The sequence below is a fragment of the Simochromis diagramma genome, unplaced genomic scaffold, assembly GCF_900408965.1.
Source record: "Simochromis diagramma unplaced genomic scaffold, fSimDia1.1 OVJJ01000421.1, whole genome shotgun sequence".
In the NCBI taxonomy this organism is placed as follows: Eukaryota; Metazoa; Chordata; class Actinopteri; order Cichliformes; family Cichlidae; genus Simochromis; species Simochromis diagramma.
The window spans coordinates 9427541-9447871 of record NW_024387250.1 but is presented as its reverse complement, the minus strand read 5'-3'; the positions used below and the strand labels follow the sequence as shown (position 1 = coordinate 9447871).

Sequence of the window (20331 nt, the reverse complement as noted above, 5' to 3'; positions counted from 1 at the left end):
AATATGGGAGCTCTGGGCAATGGTCACCACAAGGCCTCACAGATAAAAGAAGGACTATTGGGGAAGATGAGCCAGGAGGTGTCTATCCAGACCTCGCCTGTGGAAGAGGGATTTAAGTTTGATGTGCCTTTGAATGGGCGGTCTAGCAGCACGCCGTCCTCCATTTCACCCTCCATCGTCAAATCTTCAGAAGGCTTTGCCTGCACTTGCCAGCAGAGGCAGCAGAGCAGCATCCAGTCAGGTCTTCCTCCCCCTACAGTCTCTGGGGTTATGTCCCAACCACCACCTCCTCCACCACCACCACCTTTACCAGGGGGTTCCACTGCACCTCCACCGCCACCACCACCACCACCTCCACCCCCACCCTTACCCGGGCTTGGACCTTGTTTCCCACCCCCACCACCACCTCCCCTTCCATCAGGTACCGGAGCTCCACCACCTCCTCCACCCCTCCACCCTGCCTGGTTTCGGACCTCCACCCCCACCACCTCCTCCACCACCGGGCATGGGCCCTCCCCCACCACCCCCTCCTCCAGGAATGGGCCCCCCTCCTCCACCCCCACCTCCTGGCTTTGGGCCCCCGCCACCACCAGGCCCCATGCCTTCCATGATGATCCAGGAAGCTGACCCTGCCAAGGCTATGATAGAACCCCCCAAGCCAATGAAGCCACTCTACTGGACCCGCATACAGCTGCATGCTAAAAAGTAAGGATATGCTGTAGAAAGTGAAGATAGATATGGATCATTTGCACAAAGGTATTCTCTGAACAGTAGAGATTTGAGAGGAAGCTTGTCCACTTAAGATAAAGATCGACCACATGCTGTGACTGCAATAGACATGCTAGCTTTGTGGAAAATGAAAGTGATGCAAGCCAGGCATTGTGGTCAGCAGAGAAATGACTTGAACCAGGTTTTCTTTCCTTATTAAGGCTTGGAAAACTGTGGTGGAACAAACCTCTAGAAATGGAGAGCTTGCTTTACGAGCAAGTGAGGAACTCAACCCAGAATTATAAATGCCATTTGGTGGCTAATGATTTTGGCAGTAATTGATTTTGGATTTTTATTCTCCAAAAAATAACAAATTAGTACTTGTAGAACTGCACAGGGCAAAAACATGCCTTTAAAAAAAAAACACAAATTACACTATGAAGTTCTACTTTGCTGTCAATCAAAAAATGGCTCTCCTACTTACACTGTAAATAATTCCTCCCCCTCCATCTTTAGACATACTGGCTCACTGGTGTGGGAGAAAATTGAGGAACCAACTGTGGATTTTGAAGAATTTGTGGAGCTATTTTCCAAAAGCACTGTCAAGGAGAAGAAGAAGCCAATTTCAGACACAATCAGCAAGTCGAAGGCCAAGCAGGTATGATATGTTGTGTTACGCTCATGTGTTTGCATATATACTGATATATTTGCTTAGGCAAGTGTGTGTGTATTTGTATATTTATGCATGCATGTTTTTGCTTCTCCCCCTTGGGGTCACTACGTTTGGCTTTCTTCAGGGCTTTCCTGTTCGCACTTTTACTCCAGTGATGGCTGTTCCTTTCCATTTCTCATCACTGTTGTCTCCCATTTACTTTGAGTGACAGAAGGAAATGCTACAGCCAGACAGTTATTATGTGGTGTGAGCTCTGGCTCCCACCCGACTCCCCTTGTGACCATCCAGTGGCATCAAGCCAATGTCTCGCGTGCGGTGAGGAAACCTCACGACGGTGATGACTGCTCGGAGAGAGAGGGAGTGGGAAGGGGAGAGGGGAAAACGGGAGGGAGTGAGAAGCGTGGGAGTTGTATTTCATGATGTGGTTCCTCCCATTGTGCTTTCTGTATGACTGAGTTTAATAGTCAGACTGTTTCCCTCCCAAGTGTCCTTTATGTCACTCCATCAATCAGCAAGGCAAACATTTGATCTACAATTTAAGGCTCTTTTGGTTAAGAGTTTTATGATAATGTACTATTCAGCTAAATTATGTATCTAAAACACAAATAATGTTGCACAGGGGAAGGAAGTTTCACCCCTCTAATTGAGGCCCTGTAGAATCACCAGGCAGTTTCTGCTGAAATGATATGTTGGTCCCAAGCATAGACACTGGCGGGAAATATTCTTAAGTTATGGGAAGGGATCAATTGGAATTTGACACCAAAATCTAAAACTTTCTTCCAAAAGGTTTCTAGTTGATTCAAAGTACAACTAGAACAAATGTTGAACAGCTTTACTCTTAACAAAAAGCTTCTTCTTCTTCTTCTACGACTTATATTTCCCCATCTTGGTTTTCATCATTTCAAATTTGAATCTTCAAAGTCCATAGGAAGTACTGTCTAACTGTAGAGTACTCCATAATTACACAGCTATAGATTTTATATTTACATCAAAAGTGTGTCTGTCTCACAGAAGTAGTCATGAATCGGGCAATCGTGGCTCAAGAGTTGGGAGTTCGCCTTGTAATCGGAAGGTTGCCGGTTCGAGCCCCGGCTCCGACAGTCTCGGTCGTTGTGTCCTTGGGCAAGACACTTCACCCGTTGCCTACTGGTGGTGGTCAGAGGGCCCGGTGGCGCCAGTGTCCGGCAGCCTCGCCTCTGTCAGTGCGCCCCAGGGCGGCTGTGGCTACAATGTAGCTTGCCATCACCAGTGTGTGAATGTGTGTGTGAATGGGTGGATGACTGGATATGTAAAGCACTTTGGGGTCCTTAGGGACTAGTAAAGCGCTATATAAATACAGGCCATTTACCATTTTTACCATGAATGTTGCTGTAGCAGAATAAATGTGAGCTTTCACGCTAAAGTACTGTATGGTGTAGCTTAGATCCAGCAGCGCAACGGTCTCGCAACTGAAGAAGTCAGTTGGATGACTTCTTCGTTTCTCTCACTCACCTTTTGGGAGCACTGATTAATGGTGAGACTTCTTTGACAGCCTTGTATGAATAGGATCTAACTTGGAAAGAGCAGTAATTATAGGTGTTGTGTGTAATGATACATCTGTAGGACACCTGTTAATATTTTTTTCCTTGAATAGTTAAAATTTTAGTTATAAATAAGTCCATGAAGTCATTGCTAGATGTAGTTTTACTGTTACTGTAGCATTACTACGACGCTCTAATTGACACCGCTCTGGATATGTTTATTACCACATTATGAAATATCTCTTTTTTTCCCCCCCCTAATTGTGACGGGAAACAAACTTACTTAGGTGTGTGTCGAATTCCCCCAATCATCTCTGTGGATGATCTCCAACACAGCCATGGTGATTCAGCAACAGCAAAAACATAGAACTGTGACTGAACCAAAATTGCAGTTAACCTTCAACATATTACATCTCCTACTGGTTCAGCTATTTGCATCCCCCTGTGTGCTGTGAGTGCAACTATTTTGCTGATGAGAGGGGACAAGCATCCTCCTCAGGACTACCACTAGAGAGCAGCTTTGACGTCAGTACTCCTCTGCTGGCATAAGTATTACAGTAGATGGGAAGATTTACTGCTATTACACAGTGTCAACTGTTAACCTTTGTATCTGCAGAGAGGTTTCAGAGGGAGCAGCCTTGCTTCTGACCTTTTTATATGATGTACTAGAGATATGGAGTAAAAGTTATGAATATGAATTATAGTATGTGGTTTACATCTGTTTAAGACTGAAGATGATGAACTGCATGTTTCCAATGCTCTGTTTTTCATCTTAAGAGATTTGAAGTCTAGGGTAGAGAAAATAAAAATATATATAAATTATTGATATATGACATTTATGAAAAAAGTGTTTATCTTATTAACATTTAACAACCAAAAACTATTTTGTTTTGTTAACAAAAGATCAACTCCAAGATTTTTTTTATTTAAAAAAGTTAAACGTCATTAGAAATGAAAATGAACAATATTTAAAAAATTGAAACCCATCTTTATTTAAACATTATGATACACACTGAGGCGTTTATGCTTTTGTAAGTTAACTTTTAGAGCAGCATTACCTTCCAAACAACTGGTATGTGACCCTACCCCGACCTCTATTTTGGTCAGTATCATAGATACTTCTATGGGCATCTTTTCTCATTTCTCACACACTAAGCTCTGGGACCCTCCGCCACACACGCACGCACGCGCGCGCACACACGCACGCACACACACACGCACACACACACTTCACCCTCATAAATCTCCACTGGCTCCTGGTCAAGTCACGCATTACTTATAAGATCCATCTTCTCACTTACAAATCCCTCAACGCTTTGGCCCCTCAGTACCTGTCTGGCCTGCTGCAACAATACACACAGTCTCTAATGCTACGGTCCTCAGCCACGGGTCCACTTTCTGTCCCCCACATCAACCTAGGTACATTTGGGAAAAGAGGCTTCACTTTGGCAGCCCTCATCCTCTGGAACTTTCTCCAATCTGAGCTTCACAATGCCCCATCACTGGAGTCTTTTAAGAATTTATCAAATCTCACTTGTTTAACAAAGCCCTCAACCTGTAGCCTTTTGTTTATTTTTATACTTTTGCTTATTTGAATCCTTGGGTTTCTTGAAAGGGACTATACCAAGTTGATATTATTGTTATTATTATTATCATTTATATTTGAGAACGATGAGAAGTTTAAAAGCAACATTTTCCATTATTTCTTGGAGGAAAGAATTGGGCTGGAGTTATGTTCTCAGTGCTGATTTTTAAAAATATATATTTATTTATTTATTTGTTTTATTTTATTATTATTTTTTTTGTTGGTCACCAGAAAATCTTGAGCTTTGAGTATCAAGATTACTTTTTTTATTTAATATAATAATTGTAAGATAGGAAATTGCCAATGTCAGAGGATGTGGTCACCAATCTCCCTTCTAATAAAATATATTTAAAAAATGGGGATGTAGACATAGCACCATCATAGCTCTTTTATCTGACTGTATTGTTTGAGCTGCTAAATCAGTAGCCAAACTAATAACACTAGCATTCATCTGTCTTGTTTACTTCACACATCATTGCTTTCCTTATTTTAGCAATATAAATTGTGGTGTTTCCTTTATTATTTTTCATTAAAAGTACCAAACTTGAGAGCTTTATTCGTAACACATTTTCAGCTCTAAGCACACCGTGACTGTTGTATGAGAAGTTAATTAAATGGTACATTCTTTTTACATGAATTTAATCTTTGATCACAGAAACAAAACTGGGTACGCCTATAAATTCCAATTGGGTTTATTGCATGAAAATGATGATAAAACGACAGAATACCAGAGCTTTCTTTATTTTGTATTCTTGGGGTGTGTGCATCTGCATACTTGCATCAATAGTCTTTGATGCAAGTATGCAGAATTGCCAGAGGGGTTCAAGTTGTAAGATGGAGTAGGTTAGCAGAAGATCAGCGAGCAAATTAATGTCGGTCAAAACACAGGTGCAACACTAATCAGGGCCGCCACAATGCTCTTGATATCATCTACAGGTCATTGCTTCTTACATGGGTTCTTACATGGGTTATTAATGGTATCCGAGTCTGAGGACTCTGATTAGATGTTGAAAGCATCATATCTGATTAATATTTCAGTTTATTAAGTATACCTAATATACCAAATATACCTGAGGCTCTGTTGTATATTTCAGCATATAAGGCTTTACTGATGACTTATTCACTGCAATGACGCTGTTACCTTACACTAAAATATCACAGACTTACTGTGAAAGTCACTCAGCATCATATCTCGATCGGCATGTTTCTCAAAGCTGTGGTTGGGCTGGGGAACACAGACAGTTGGGGCTTGGTGATATAACTTCCTGTGTGTTTAAGAGGTCTGTGGTCTGTGTGATCTGGTTTAGATGGAAGCATTCTGTCTGGATCGCAGTAGGCTACGGGTTTCCTGTCCTGTCCCTTCACCACTTTGCAACCCAGTGCACACTTCTGCTTACTCAGGAGAGCTGTGGCTTATAATGGTCCCCTTGGATGCAGTTTTTATGCGTAATAACAACACTGGCTTGATATTTAACTCCTGACTGTTTGTCGGAGGCAGACTATTATTAAACTGTTAACGTTTGCAGCTTTTTGAGCAGTTTTAATATCCATGGCATTGTGCAGATAATACTTTCTAAACTTTACCTTTTAGCCCCCTTAAAAAATGTGTAATTTAAGCAAAAAGTCAGTTTTCTGTTTCATCAGTTGCACTACTTGAGTCAGAATAATAAGCCTTTTGTGTTTTTACTGATCTGTAAGGTTTTGATTGTGTAACTGGATGACAGTGTATGTGGAGACTTGAAAAAAATCTGTCAACACAATGTAACTCCATAGCTATAATTTTCCCAGTGTGTGCTGATCAATAATGATGAAGTTTTCCTCCCACAGAAGGAAAATGATAGAGAACAGATTATTTCTATTCAAATATTGTCTTTGTAATTCAAAAGCCCTTTATTAGTATATAGTTTTAACAAATAATATATATTTATACAATATACATGAACTGTGCACGTCTCTCACTGTCCCTCAGGTTGACATGTTAATATTATAGACAGCAAGATTTACCTTCTAGTGTTTTTGAAAGGTCGTTAATCATCTTCAAGCCTAATTATGGCATTTAACTCATTTCAAATTGACCCCTATGGTTAAATTAAAATCTACATATTACATTGCAGGAGGATCTTTCTCTCCACCTCACCTGTCAAACAGAAACCACCGTTCTGTTATGTTCTGTTTGTGATGAAGTTTATGGTTAATGAGCCTGTACGATGTTAAGATTTTTTATTTTTTTTTCTCTTCATGTCATTATCTTCTAGGTGGTGAAGCTCTTAAGCAACAAGCGTTCACAGGCTGTAGGTATCCTCATGTCTAGCATTCATCTTGATATGAAGGACATAGAGAATGGTGAGTCTTGTCACATGTTCATGACGAGTGCTTTAGCTGGTATAGAGGTGTAGCACTTTTGTTATCATCTGTCACAAAGTTGCTTCAGATGGCAAAACTGTGAAAGCAATTTATTGTGTCTCAACAATGAAGAATATATAGCAGTTTCTGAAAAGGTGATACTGCTAACATTTTCCAAAACGTACACAGTTGCACATTTGGTGTGCCGCTGTTTTGTGCAAATGAAGGCATGCTATTGATCTTTTTAATAGCCATGGTCTGTTTTACTCCAGGGATGGGAAATCTCAGTCATTTGCCTGTCATTCAGTCATTTAATTCACAACTTAATTTTAGCTGACACTTTTTAAATTAGCTGGTATCTTGTGCAGGTTAATTCCACGGATTTTGGTGATGTCTTGACTTTTGCTGTAGTTCTATTTTTAACGTCTGGGATTTTGGGTGACATGGCTAAACAACTTTTATTAAATTTGATACATTCACTACACAGTAAGTACTGGGTCGGACACTCTTTTGCTTTCAGGACTGCCTTAATTCTTTGTGGCATAGATTCAACTAGGTGCTGGAAACACTCCTTAGAGATTTTGGTCCATTTTGATAAGATGGCACTACACATGATGTGACTCTCTCGTTCCACAACATCCCAGAAGTACTCTATTGGATTCAAAGCTGGTTACTCAGGATGCTATTGAAGTACAGCGAGATCGCTTTTATGTTCAAGAAGCCATTTTTAGGTGATTTGAGCTTTAGAGCACATTATCTTGATGAAAGTAACCAGGAGAAGATGGGTACACTATGGTCATAAAGGAGTGGACATGCTTAGCAACAAGGTAGGTTGTAGCATTTAAATCATGTGCACTGGGTACTAAGAGGCCCCGTGTGTCTGAAGAAAACATCCTCCAGAGCATTACACCACCAATAACAAGCTGAATTGTTAACACAAGGCAGGATGGATCCATGTTTTCACGTTTTTTTTATGACAAATTTTGACCATACTCATCACGAGACGATCTTTTTTTGCCCAATTTTGGTGAGCCTATGCAAAATGTAGGTTCAGTTTCCTGTTCTTAGCTGAATGGTACCCAGTGTGGTTTCTGGTTCTGTAGCCCATCTGCGTCAAGGTTCAGCATGGTCAGAATGTAGAGATGCTTTTGCCTTCTGATACTAGTATCTAGCATACTAGTGTCTTCTAGGTAACTGAGACTTGACACAACTTCATAATTCCCTGTAATTTTACAGATGGTTGTATGTGTAAAATCCCAGTATATCAGCAATTTCTGAAATACTAAGACCACTCCATCTGGTAACAACAATGATACCATATTAAATCACCTTTCTTCCCAATTCTGATGCGTGATTTGTACTTCAGCGAGCTATCTTGACCACGCCTACATGTATAAATGCACATGAGTTGCTGCCATGTGTTTGGCTCATTAGACAACTACATTAACGAGCAGTTGTAAAAGTTGCCAGTGAAACATTTTTGAACCTCATTCTTCTGACAACATCAAACCAGAATTATAAAACATCCACTACGTCTGATCATGACCAGATACTTTTATAACACATTAGATTGTGTCTTTGTGTTAATTGGCAAATGTTAGTATGGTAAGGATCTAGTCAACATGCTATTTGTCTCTGTTTTTATTATACAGCACATTAAAAAAAAAAAAAACAGGAGCGTACCCCATGTAATTTCTAGTGAAAACAGATTAATGAATGAAAGTAAAATACTGCATAGCATATAACTTTTGTTTTTACGTAAAAACTACTGTGGGGGTTAAACACCTGTTAAGAAATTGTTTAAAGAAACTAGATTAAAAAGATAAACAGACAGCACAGTCAAATAAAAGTAATAAAATCAAAGTAAAAATAGTAAGAAATGTGGTAAACTTTTCACCTGCTGAACATTATTGTGTTCGTAGTGTTGTAAATACTACTTGCTGATATTGGCTTTGAGCTTAAAACACCACTGTGCCTGAGAGCAGCCAGAGATGCTTTTATTTATGTGCCACGAGGATGGTTCCTTCCTCTGTTTGAAGGTAGTGCACAGTCATCCCCAGGTGTGTTGGGAAGATGCTAACTTCCAAACAAAAGTGAATTTCTATCAAAAGCGTACAAAAGCAGCATTTTGAAACCATATCATCTCTAAAAAAGAAATAATTCTGCACACCGAACATCAGCAAACCCCATTGTATACATCTTTTATCTTTTTTAGTCTGCCGTGAAGTTAGAATATTATTGGATTTGTTTTTACCAAAGCTATTCCAGTGTTTGGTGTTATCACAAGTTATACTGCTGAAAGGCATCTCTCTTCTCATCTGTTTCTTTTCTCTTTCATTTTGCATATTCTCTCCCCATCTAACATGCACATCGTGTTTCACAGAGACACTCTGTCTGATGAGTTGTCACCATCTTGTCTAAGCGGCTTTGTTAAAGTGAAGTCATTTTGGAGATGATGATGGCTACAGATGGTCTTCCTGTTTTAGTTACTCTCTGATTGCTCTCCAGTCTTTGCTCATCTGTGTCTAAACACTTCTCGTCATCTCCCCATCCTATTCAATCTTCTCTCAGTAAAGCATTTACGTTAGCTTCAAACCTTAACTCCTCACGCACAAGACATATGGTTAGGTTACATCAAAATAAATGTGTGCCACACAAACCAGCAATGTAGCAATAAACAGTTGCTCTCTGGGAGCGTTTTATCTGCAGCATCTTCAAAGAATCTGGTGGAACTAAATGTTGTTCTGCATTTCTGGTCTTAATGTCAGTCTTTGGTGCATCCATTTTAGGTCAGATTGGAAGGGCAAGAGAGGGCCACGCTCATCAGTACTGGTATTTATCTCCTATGTTAGGACAGTTTTGCACTACTACATAATTAGCACTGATTGGAAACTTCAGTATGTCACTAAGAGATCAGAGAAAGGACATCTCAGTGATTTGGTGGACTACTTTCAAATATTATCTACTTGTTCTGGCATAACAGTGGGCTATCTTCTGTGCAGAAAGAAAATAATCCTGAATGTGTTTTTGAGCGTATATATGTGCTGTGTTACACAACGTGTTTGACTCATTTTTAGGTCTGAATAATTATAATAATTATAGCCTTAAAATACTCAATTTCCCTTAAATAACAAACCCCCAAAGTCTGTATAATAACTATGCTAATGTTTTCCCATTCCGGACATGATCTAATGTTCCCTTGTGCTATTAGAGGTTTAAGATGATTAAAGAATCAAAGGACGATTTGTTTACCAAAGAGAGATTAATTTGCCCAAACTTTGTAATTGTTCCTGTCAGTGTAGTGAATTAGTTTCGTTTCCTGTTGGTTTCGTGATTTTTGGTCAATGACTAGCAAAGTCTTTGTAAATCTGAGATCTCTGACATGAAGAAAAACAACTTCTGAGTCATTGATTTAGATTGTGTCAGTTTTATGACGGCGCAATTGCTCAGTGAGAAGTCGAGACATTTTTTTTGTTTTTTCCTCACAGCTGTTGTTGTTTGCTCTCAGACTTGGCCCACACTCTGCATGTTTCATAGGACACTTCCGTGCACTGTCGGCATTCCTGAGAAGTTTTAGACCGCCAGCCTCCATCAGAGATGGCGATTACCGGCGCCATGTTTGGGTCAAATGTGATAGTCAGGATAGACCTGGGCAGATGGGTCTGGATTTCAGTTAGAAGAGGTCCTGTGTCACCGTGATGATATGGTTTTCTCCTAAAAAAAACAAACAAACAAAAAAAAACAGTCTCCAGTCAAATAAGCCAGCCAGACTGGTTTGGATAGTAATGAAAACCAAATGGTTAAAAGAAACGAGTGGGAGAAACAGAAAAGGGCAGTTTCTTTGTGGCAGGTTTGGAAGAAACAGTGTGTGAAGAGGTCAGGAAGTGACAGCGAAGAACTAAAAAAAAAAAAGGAGTTGATTTGCACTTGTAGAAGAAGAGTGACGAGATTAAAAATGCAACAGAACTGCCTACAGAGAGAAAGTGATATCAGACTATTTCCACATGCTTGACCATCCTTTAGTTTTATATTTGCTATCATTTTCTTTGATCTTATTTTTCAGCTGTGCTGTAAAAGCCTTAAAATGTCCTTCTGTATTCATTATCTAAGCAAACTCTCTGATTCAAAGTTGCTTTAGCCTCTGTGACCCTAGCCTTCACCCCTGTACCTCAGCAGCAATCAATAGATCAAAATATTGTGAGGGATTTTGGGCCCCTGCAGCATGGTGAAATACACATATAGGTGTCAAGCACTTCACTGGGTGATTGTGCGTACAGCAACACCTCAGCCTCAACACCACAGACCCCCGGGCTCTGTTTGTCTTTAAACATTTACTTTCAAAGGATTAATGCTCGAGGGCGCCAGGTCCTCGCGCCGAGACAAAAAGGCGACACCAGGAATTCAAACACAGGAGTTCAAACACAGATCTTTGTACCTTTGACAGGTTTCTAAGACCTCCATATTTATGTTTTAGTTTATGGCTCCTTGCATGCTATCGTCATGAGAACTGATAACTGTGCAGCTTAAAGCATACGACGTGTCACTTTTTGTGGGCATGGGATCATTTTTGTCCTTGTTTCATGGCACCTTCAGCCCCGGCAGGAAATGGTATTCTACCTTTGTTTGTAGTTGTTGTTTCAAAAAAAGAACCACTGTATAAACTAGAGATTATGAAATTGTCGGTCTGTTTGTGTTGGTTTGATTTCTGACTTGTTAATGGTGTTCATTCAAGGTAAAAGAATGCCATGACATGCTTTAGTGTTAACATTAACATTAACCATGTCACCCTCTCTTTCCATCCACAGCCGTTCTAAATATGGACAATACTGTTGTTGATCTGGAGACTCTGCAAGCCCTCTATGAAAATGTGAGTATAACAACAAAGACTTTGGAATTACAGCTATTTTATATGGTCACAAAAATAATATAATAACATTTTTCTTTGCAAATGTTTTTACTTTAAAAGAAGGATGATAAAGGATCATGCGGACAGTCGTTTTCAGTGAGTCAATAGACCAGTGAAAAGGCAATTTCCCAAGCTGAAATACATTTGGGAACTTTCCTGCCAATCCAGAATCGCATAAATACACAATGTTGAGCAACCAGCCCAGGAAAATTATACAAAGCAACTCCACCGACAGCTCAGGCTGATGTTGATGGCAGCATTCGCACAGGGAAAACCTTGATCTTTTTTCTTTTCCTGTGTGGTTTGCAGTAAAAGTATGAGTTTGGAACAGCTTGCTAGTGACAAATAGAATGATTTATTGTTGCACATTTCATGCCATATATCAATAACAAGCAATCATTCCATTATAGAATGAAACCCAAGAAGACTCAAAAAGCAGTGATATCAACAAAATGGCAAAAAAAGAAATCATCACATGTTAGTGTTGTTTTATTTTTCACTTGACTGAGGGTAAACCACAAAACACCAAATGTCATTCATCAAAATATATCTTTCCAACATTATCAAAGGCTGAACTTTTGTTTAAATTGTAGGGGTGAAAAAAATCTGTAATTACATTATTGTGTAGCAACATTTCAGAGATGCCACTTTACTGCGAACGTATTTCTCTATCTAAGTCTTATTCCATGTTCCACTTGAAAGGGGTGAACTGAGGAAATGTGCATTAGATACTAAAACAAACAGGCAAGCCACAAACTGTACTGGTATGTGTGCTGTTTGGCGACAGCGTCAGTCATGTGTAGGTCTGTCTGCTGCCCTGGAAGGGAACCAAAGCTTTTACGTAGTAAACATGTTTTCTACACTCTGGATCTGATTGACTCAACTTTTGTAATGCCCATGTGCAAAGGAAATGATAGTTGAGAAACTCCAGGATTTGTGTCAGAGCTTCGATGTGGTTTTAAAAAAGAGCCGACTACAGTGAGCTTTGCCAAGGTAAATCATATAATATTAGCAAAGAATTACAGAACTGTCATCAGTACTTCCCAATATGTCTCCATTTTGGCTGTGAAGACTTCCATTTATAGAGTAAATACATATTCATCAAGCTCGTCTGATAGGAAATCTCCCCAGCCCCAGTAGAAATGGTTCAGGGACCATTCGAAGTCGGGTCAGTAAATAATAGAACATGAAAATGAGTATGTTTTCCACATTTCAACTGTGATACATTTTTAAGATGCTGTGAAATTCCTGTGAATTACTTTTTGGCACAACTACACAGGAGAGGCCTAGACCTTTGGCTGCCAGAGGCATATTAATAATGTTGATCATGGGAATGAGACTGTGGCTTGAGACAAGCTGTAGTTATGAACCAATGTGTCATAACTCAGGATCAAAAGTCTTCTAACCTCTCCAGTCACCCCAAGACTTCAAGCCCTCTCCCTCTGCTTCTCCCCCTTATGGCCTAAGGCTATGTTATTGAGTCGCGGAGCCAAATTGTTTCTCTTTTGTATTGCGAGACTCCATCCTGTCTGTGGGTCTCCAGCCCCCTAAACCACAGTTGGCAGCACAGTCAGCCTGTCTTTAGGAATGTGAGGGGCTTCTAATGGTTACACCCTCACTCACTGTGCTAGGAGCTAGATCAGCCTTCCCTGCCTCACTCTCTGTTTCTCTCACCCACACAAACATGCTCACAAACAAACATGTTGACCCACACAAATTTGCATGTAGTGTACAGTATGAGGATAAAGACAGATGCACACAGAGTCTCTTAGTCTATGAGCTCCAGATTATAGCCACTCCTGTTCTTTGAACAAAAAGCCAGTGTCATTAAAGGGGTCATAGTGATAGCGGGACACTGCTCCCTACCCTCTAATATCAAACCATAATCTGGCCCCAGACTAGTTGTCTCAAGTTCAGACTTCTTTCAGCTGGTAGTAGATAACAGTTAGAGAGGTCAGTGAGTCAGACTCTCCTAAACTTTTAAACAAGATATGATCACCTCAAACCCCATTTTGCATGGTATTGCTCTGAAAAAAGACTAGATATAGTTTACATATCATTACACAATGTAACTTGTCATTTGGGGTCGATTATTTGGCAGCTCAAGGTACAAAGTATCTCATAAATGTAGTTTCATTGAAAACTGAGTGACATAAATAGTGATTAAGGCCTGTCTGGCTCTGTTTAGCCCTGTACTAGAAACTTGCGTAATGAATACCATTTGGCTACCTCTAGTATTCTGGCATCACAAATATCATCCTACTGTACTTTGCATTTGATATTCCACATGGGACTATATTTCTCATGCTAACAACCACCACAACATGCCCTAGCAATTCAAAGATCACACGCTAATGCCTACTTGTCCCCAATTACACCAAACACTGCTGGGCTCCACTGCTGCCCTTTGAAAAGGATCTGCTTTGTGTTAAATATATTTACACTTGAAAACATCTCGAGAGAAGGCGAAGGAGAGCTTGCCCTCACCGACAGAAGGCAGCGGTGTGCAGAATACTAATCTGGCCCTTCGTGCGTTTGATGCTGGTGTTTGATGTTTTCCAAGGATCCATGCCGAGGCCAAACCCCAGAGTAGGATGGAGAGAAACGGAGGATGAGGCCAGATTGCTGAGACTCAGACTTTGGGGGTCTAAGGGCTCTGGAGGGACTAAGAGAGAGTTTACATTTTCTTCCTGGAGATGGTTTTATTGTTTTGCCCCTCTGCGTCAGACACATTAAGATCTATTGTCTTTGCCTCTTGTGAAACGAAGGGGCATTTTTGGCTTGCTTTTTTTTAAACCACCTTGTATAAAACTGTGGTCCAGAGCCTGGCAGCAGGATAATAGTCAGGAATGTAGTCTGGCTGAAGGCAATACTTTTAGCATTTGTGAAACCTATACTGTATAGGCTGGCATATGGTTGAGTTTATGTACAAAACATAATTTGAGAATTCTTTTACACTTGAGATAAAGCTTCCAGACATCAAAAGGGAAGAAAATTAGGGAGGGTAGGGGGTTGTGAATGGCCTAAGACACGCAAATAAAGACTTCAATCCAACTGAAATGTTGCAGGGTTTGAAGTGCAAGAAAACCTCTAAACACCTTGCAACAAATTTTTGCATGGATGAGCATTCAAAAGTTTCAGTGAGCTGATATCAGAGACAAATGGGGAGGGGGAATGAAAAAAACACCAGTACAATTATTTTTTGCAAAACTCTACACTCTGCGTCTAATAAGCATCTATTGATATTTTTGTTTAAAAATCATTCAACATTCACGTGCTGTTTTGGGAACATGTCCAAGTATATCTCCTTCTAATGTGTATTTTTTCAGCGATTACAAAAAGGCTCACTATTTCCAAGGGATGGACTTTAATTTGAATGTATGTTTTCACCACTTTGGAGTGCTGGGTGTGACTCAGAGGATAAAAGTGATTCAAGTAATATCCAAACAAATTCTTTTATAAAGCACTTAATACTGTTTCCTGTGCTGTCAGTGTCCCACCCATTTCTCTTACAGATGTGGTTTTTCACAGATTTTCTTCTTTAGTATTTTTCTTTAAATTTTGGTTTCCTGACTGTGACACTGCTACCCTTGATCCTTACCAAAATAAAGGAAATGCATACACAGATATGTTTCAGCAATATCCATGCATGTTCTCTTGTAATCAAGCTGTGCAAAAGTCTTGAGTCGACCCTCATTTGTTTATATTTTCCTTCCAGTGAGCCACTTTAAAAAAAACAAAAAACAAAAAACTAACGGCTTAGACAAAAACTAATTTGTTCTCACTTCTTTAGTTGAATCTACAGTAATGCCAATGTTAACACAGTTTGAAAACAGCATTTCTAAAATTTTTCTACCAACAACGTGATTCACAAAGTAGTATTAGCTTACAAATTTAAAAGTTCAGGACACAAAAGTGGCAGGTCTAAAGAAACAGGCCTGAAAAAAAAAAAACTCCAGAGCAGATAAACTTCATCTGAAAGTCATCTAATTAAGAAACAGTCAAAATAAATATTCGCCAAAGACTTGACACAGGATCTGAGAAACTGATCTGGAACTTCAGTTGATGCATCTACTTTTCTGAAGCCTCATCAGAAATGGTCTCAGTCTGGTTGTCAAGAAGCCATTCTTAGGAAAGAGAAACGGGGAGAAAAGGCTGAGGTATGCAAACTGCACAAGAGCTGACAACAGGTCTCATGGAGTGATGAATCAAAATTGAAAATTTTGGTTAAAATCATCAAAATGTTTGAATAAGGTCAGGAGAGTACAACACCGAAGAAAACATGGTGCTGTCATGGTTTAGGGCTGCATTACAGCTAGCACTGTTGAAGATCTTGTCAAAATTTATGAAATTATGAACCCTGATAATTACCCTCAGATTTTGATCCATCATACGATGCCATCTGGAAAGCATGTGATTGGCAACAGCTTCAATTTTCAGCAATGACAATGATCCTAAAAATGGTGCCAGTGCATTTTCCTGTCACAGTATAAAGAAATGAGTGATGACTCGAGGCTTTTGTAGAGGCACTTTGTGTTTTGGCTAGCTTAGTTTAGGTTTAAGTAAAATAAAATAACCTTTTGTCAGCGTCATAACTGTAACCAATTTCTATTTCAACTTAATGTGTACTTTCTTTTGACAGAGAGCTCAAGATGATGAGATGGACAGCATTAAAAAGCACATTAAATCTGCCAAAGGCAAGGAAGATGCCAAACCACTAGACAAGCCAGAACAGTAAGAACTAAATACACCCTCTAAACGAAGTCTGTTCAATGTCTTGCTATTAAATATATGGTTTAAGTTGACTGGTCTTGTCCCTTCGTCAGGTTTCTGTTCCAGCTATCACAAATCTCCAATTTCTCAGAAAGGGTGTTCTGCATCCTTTTTCAGTCAACCTTCCATGAATGTATCACTTCAATCCTCCGCAAAATTGAAATCCTTCAGAAAGTGTGCAAGGTGAGCCACTGGCCTTCTTCTCAGTTTGTTTTATTTCATGTCACTCTGTTTAGCCTTCATATCTTCATCTTGCGTGTCTGTGTGGTGTGTTCACCTCAGACTCTCCAGAGTAGTGAGGCCGTATTGCAGGTGCTCGGCCTGGTGCTGGCTTTTGGCAATTTTATGAACGGAGGAAATCGGTCTCGAGGGCAGGCTGACGGCTTCACCTTGGACATTCTGCCAAAACTGAAGGACGTTAAAAGCAGTGTGAGTACTGGAGTAAAAGCAAACATCACTTACTTTGCAACTGCAGATGTGTAATTCACAACAAACCTTGAAAGGACTGGATTAGAAGTGGGGGAGAAAAAAAATGTATAGATGAGAGGTCTGTCTAGCTTTGTTTAATTCACATTATGCAGTAAAATATAAATAGGAAAATAATAGTTTTAAAATGGGACACAGGGTTTCAAAGGTATTCTCTCCAAGGGGTCAAGCCTTATGACCATAGCTGGGCAGATTTTGAGGAGAAGCAATCGTGTTTGCTCTGATTCAATATCACAGCAGACTCGGAGTGCCCTTGGCACTGCCATATAAGGACGCAATGGTTTGTGTTTTTGTAGTGGCGGACAGAGTAAGGTATCCATAAAGAACATCAAACTTTCCACCAACTCTTAAGTTATGACGGCCAGCCAAGCACAGTTGTTTTGTTGTAGTACTCTTCCAATGTCATGATTTATTCCTAACTTCTAAGGCTGCTGTCTCCATTCTTGTTTGCCCTGCACAAATTAAAACGTCCTGCTCCAAAATGATTAAATTAATAAATAAAGGGATCTTGGTTTATTTATTTGGATCTTTCTCTTTCTTTCAGGATAACTCCCAGAGTCTTTTGTCCTACATTGTTGCTTACTATTTAAGGCACTTTGATGAGGTATGTTTTGGTTCCTGTTTATTCGAATCACTTTTCTGTTTTAGTCTGATTTGCTTAGAAATCCTTCCAGAGCTCTCTTTTCATCTCCTCTCTTGCCAGAGGATACCATGGCTTATCCTTTATCAAATTATTTATTTTCCCTTTCCTCATTTACGGCAGAAACAAATCTCTCTCTACCTCTCCCTCCCTCTCTCGCTTTCCCGGGCTCTCTCTTATACTTCTCTTTCTGTCTTTCACTCTTCATCTCCCGCTCCTACTCTGCTTTGGTCTGGCTTCGTTCAAACCTGCAGTCTGTTCATTGGCACAGCATCCAAAGCAGCGCTAGTGTAAATAATTAGGTTCTCCAGATGAGATGAACTCAGTAGTGCAGCTTGCCAAAATCAACCTGCATGACATGGCTGTAGCACTCATTATGACCTGTCACTAATGCTGATGAGGAGAATTGACACGTGCTTTGTGACCCCGGCTTAATGGTCATTATCTGCTGTAGTTTTAGACATCTTCTCTGGCATGTCTGAACTGCTGATAAGTACATGTCGGTCCCTCAAGACATTTATTTAAATCTTGCCTTGTGTGTAAAGTATAGAGAGGCCCTCTTCCATTTGAGAAAGATTGATTTTGACATTGCAGTGTGTGTGTTTTTGCACATGTATGTGTGTTGTCTTTAACCAGGATGCTGGCAAAGAGACATGCGTCTACCCTCTGCCTGAGCCCCTGGACCTTTTCCAGGCTTCCCAGATGAAGTTTGAGGACTTTCAAAGAGATCTCCGCAAGTTGAGGAAAGACCTTAATGGTACAGTGATAAACTTACATTCCATAGTTTTCCTTCTTGTGGGCACATCCTAAACACAGTATTTACAAAATGCTTACAAGGTTGTAAACTTGGTTGTTCTGTAATTACTGCAAGTCTTATAGCATGTTTAAAATGACACTGCATTGATATTTATGCGACATATGATAAAAAAAAAATGTATGAATTTAAGTGTTGCTTGCATAATGCAAAATAATTTTCCAGACCTGACCAGCTATGGTCATGTGTGGATTGCACAGGCCAGTCAACATTGAGATAGCATCTGTTTGTTGTACAGACAAGCTAACTGGAAGCAGATGTTACTTGTCAGATGTAGACTCATGTTGGACCTGGCCTACCTTTATTGTCGTCATGAACGAGAAAGAGAAATATAGACAGGGAAAGGTCAAGGAACTTCTACTACTGAGAGAGTCTGTTCAGGCTCTCCTCATTGTCCTGGAACTCAAAAATACAAATATGAGACTATTCAGAAGATAACTGCAGCTATTCATAATCACGTTTCCAAAAAAGTTGGACCACTGTGTAAAACATAAAATAAAAACACAATGAAATGATGTGCAAGTCATTTAAATCCTGCGTTAAACTGAAAACAATAGAAAGACAAATGCTATTTTAGGAATATGTGCTCATTTTAAATTTGTTACTCGTGACATGTTTTAAGAGATGGGGTGGTGTGGGTTGTTCGACAACTAGTTGAAGAACCCACTGTTAATTAGAGTAATAACATAGCTGGCTATATAAAAGGCATACTAGTAAGTTTTTCAGATGCAAAGACATAAAGGGATTATTACTCTGTGATACACTGCATGGATAAATAGTTAAGCCATTTAGGAATTAAATTTCTTAACTTAAAAAGAACAGTAAGACTGTTTTAGGAAGACTTAAACAAGTATTGAAAAAAAGTCAGATACTCTGGCCTCACTGGATTAAATACAGCCTCAATTCTATAGTGGAAATCAGCACACCAGCTCAAAATCACTTACAAAATATATTGTCAATAAACACAGTTGACTAAAACCACCATACAAGGAAAAAACATTTTTAAACATGATGATGAATCACTGGTGCCAACTCTTTACCCAAACATTTTAAAATGGACTCAGGCAATGTGGAAAACTGTCCTGTGACTCATAATCAACTGAAAATTATAGATGCTGGTCTTCAGGACTCAAGTGTCAGGGGACTGCCTAGCCTCTTCTCAGTGCATAGCTCAAAAGCAAGCTTTTGTGATGCTGTAGGGGTGCATTAGTGAACATGTTATGGATACTTCTCTGATCTGCAAAGATTTGATTAAGGCTGATTAATATATACAGTATTAGGAGAAACATTAACCATCCAGATAACCCATTTTTCAGGAAAGAACTTACTTGTTTCAGCTACCAAATAACCAACCACATTCTGCATGCATTACAATAGTAAAAGAATCTGGATGCAACTGGGGAAACTACATGTAACATGGTTAGTAATGACCTTTATTAACCATGTTTTTCACACAGGGTCAGCATTTAATCCTTAACAATAGTGTTTTGGTGACACAAATTATTATTATTATTATTATTAGACCTAGAAGTTGCTAAGAGTTGGAATGCTAATTTATCAGCTAAGGCTAGCTACCCTTGTTAGCAAGCTGCATTTATAAACTGCATAGGTGCAACCACATTGGCTGATTAGTGCTAAGTGAAAAAAAACACCAGAATTTCACTCACCTAAGCCTTAGTGTTTAGATAATACATTAAAAATGCTCCACATGCACCAGATACACACAGTGAAGAAGTCCAGCTTAATCTCGAGCTGTTTGTGAGAGGCCTGTCAGTCAAAAAGGTCATGCCCCTGATTAAGAAGTCGAGGTGGAAGAAAAATATTCACCCTATTTCATGTTGTTATCAGGGGCAAAACTGGTCTAGAATATGCTTTTTGGTGCA

The 20331-nt window shown here is 39.6% G+C and overlaps 1 protein-coding gene across 1 annotated transcript in view; it reads left to right on the top strand.

Annotated features, from left to right (window-relative positions):
• Positions 1 to 17: 17 nt before the first annotated feature.
• The window catches only part of LOC120714723 (formin-2-like), a 28401-nt gene continuing 8087 nt past the window's right edge, over positions 18 to 20331 (top strand). Inside the window, exons 1-9 of the mRNA XM_040001075.1 lie at positions 18 to 705; positions 1225 to 1366; positions 6742 to 6829; positions 11635 to 11696; positions 16378 to 16469; positions 16562 to 16691; positions 16791 to 16937; positions 17539 to 17598; positions 18271 to 18391. Of these exons, the coding sequence (XP_039857009.1) occupies positions 134 to 705; positions 1225 to 1366; positions 6742 to 6829; positions 11635 to 11696; positions 16378 to 16469; positions 16562 to 16691; positions 16791 to 16937; positions 17539 to 17598; positions 18271 to 18391 (1414 nt within the window). The 5' untranslated portion in view covers positions 18 to 133. The remainder of the gene's footprint in view (positions 706 to 1224; positions 1367 to 6741; positions 6830 to 11634; positions 11697 to 16377; positions 16470 to 16561; positions 16692 to 16790; positions 16938 to 17538; positions 17599 to 18270; positions 18392 to 20331) is intronic.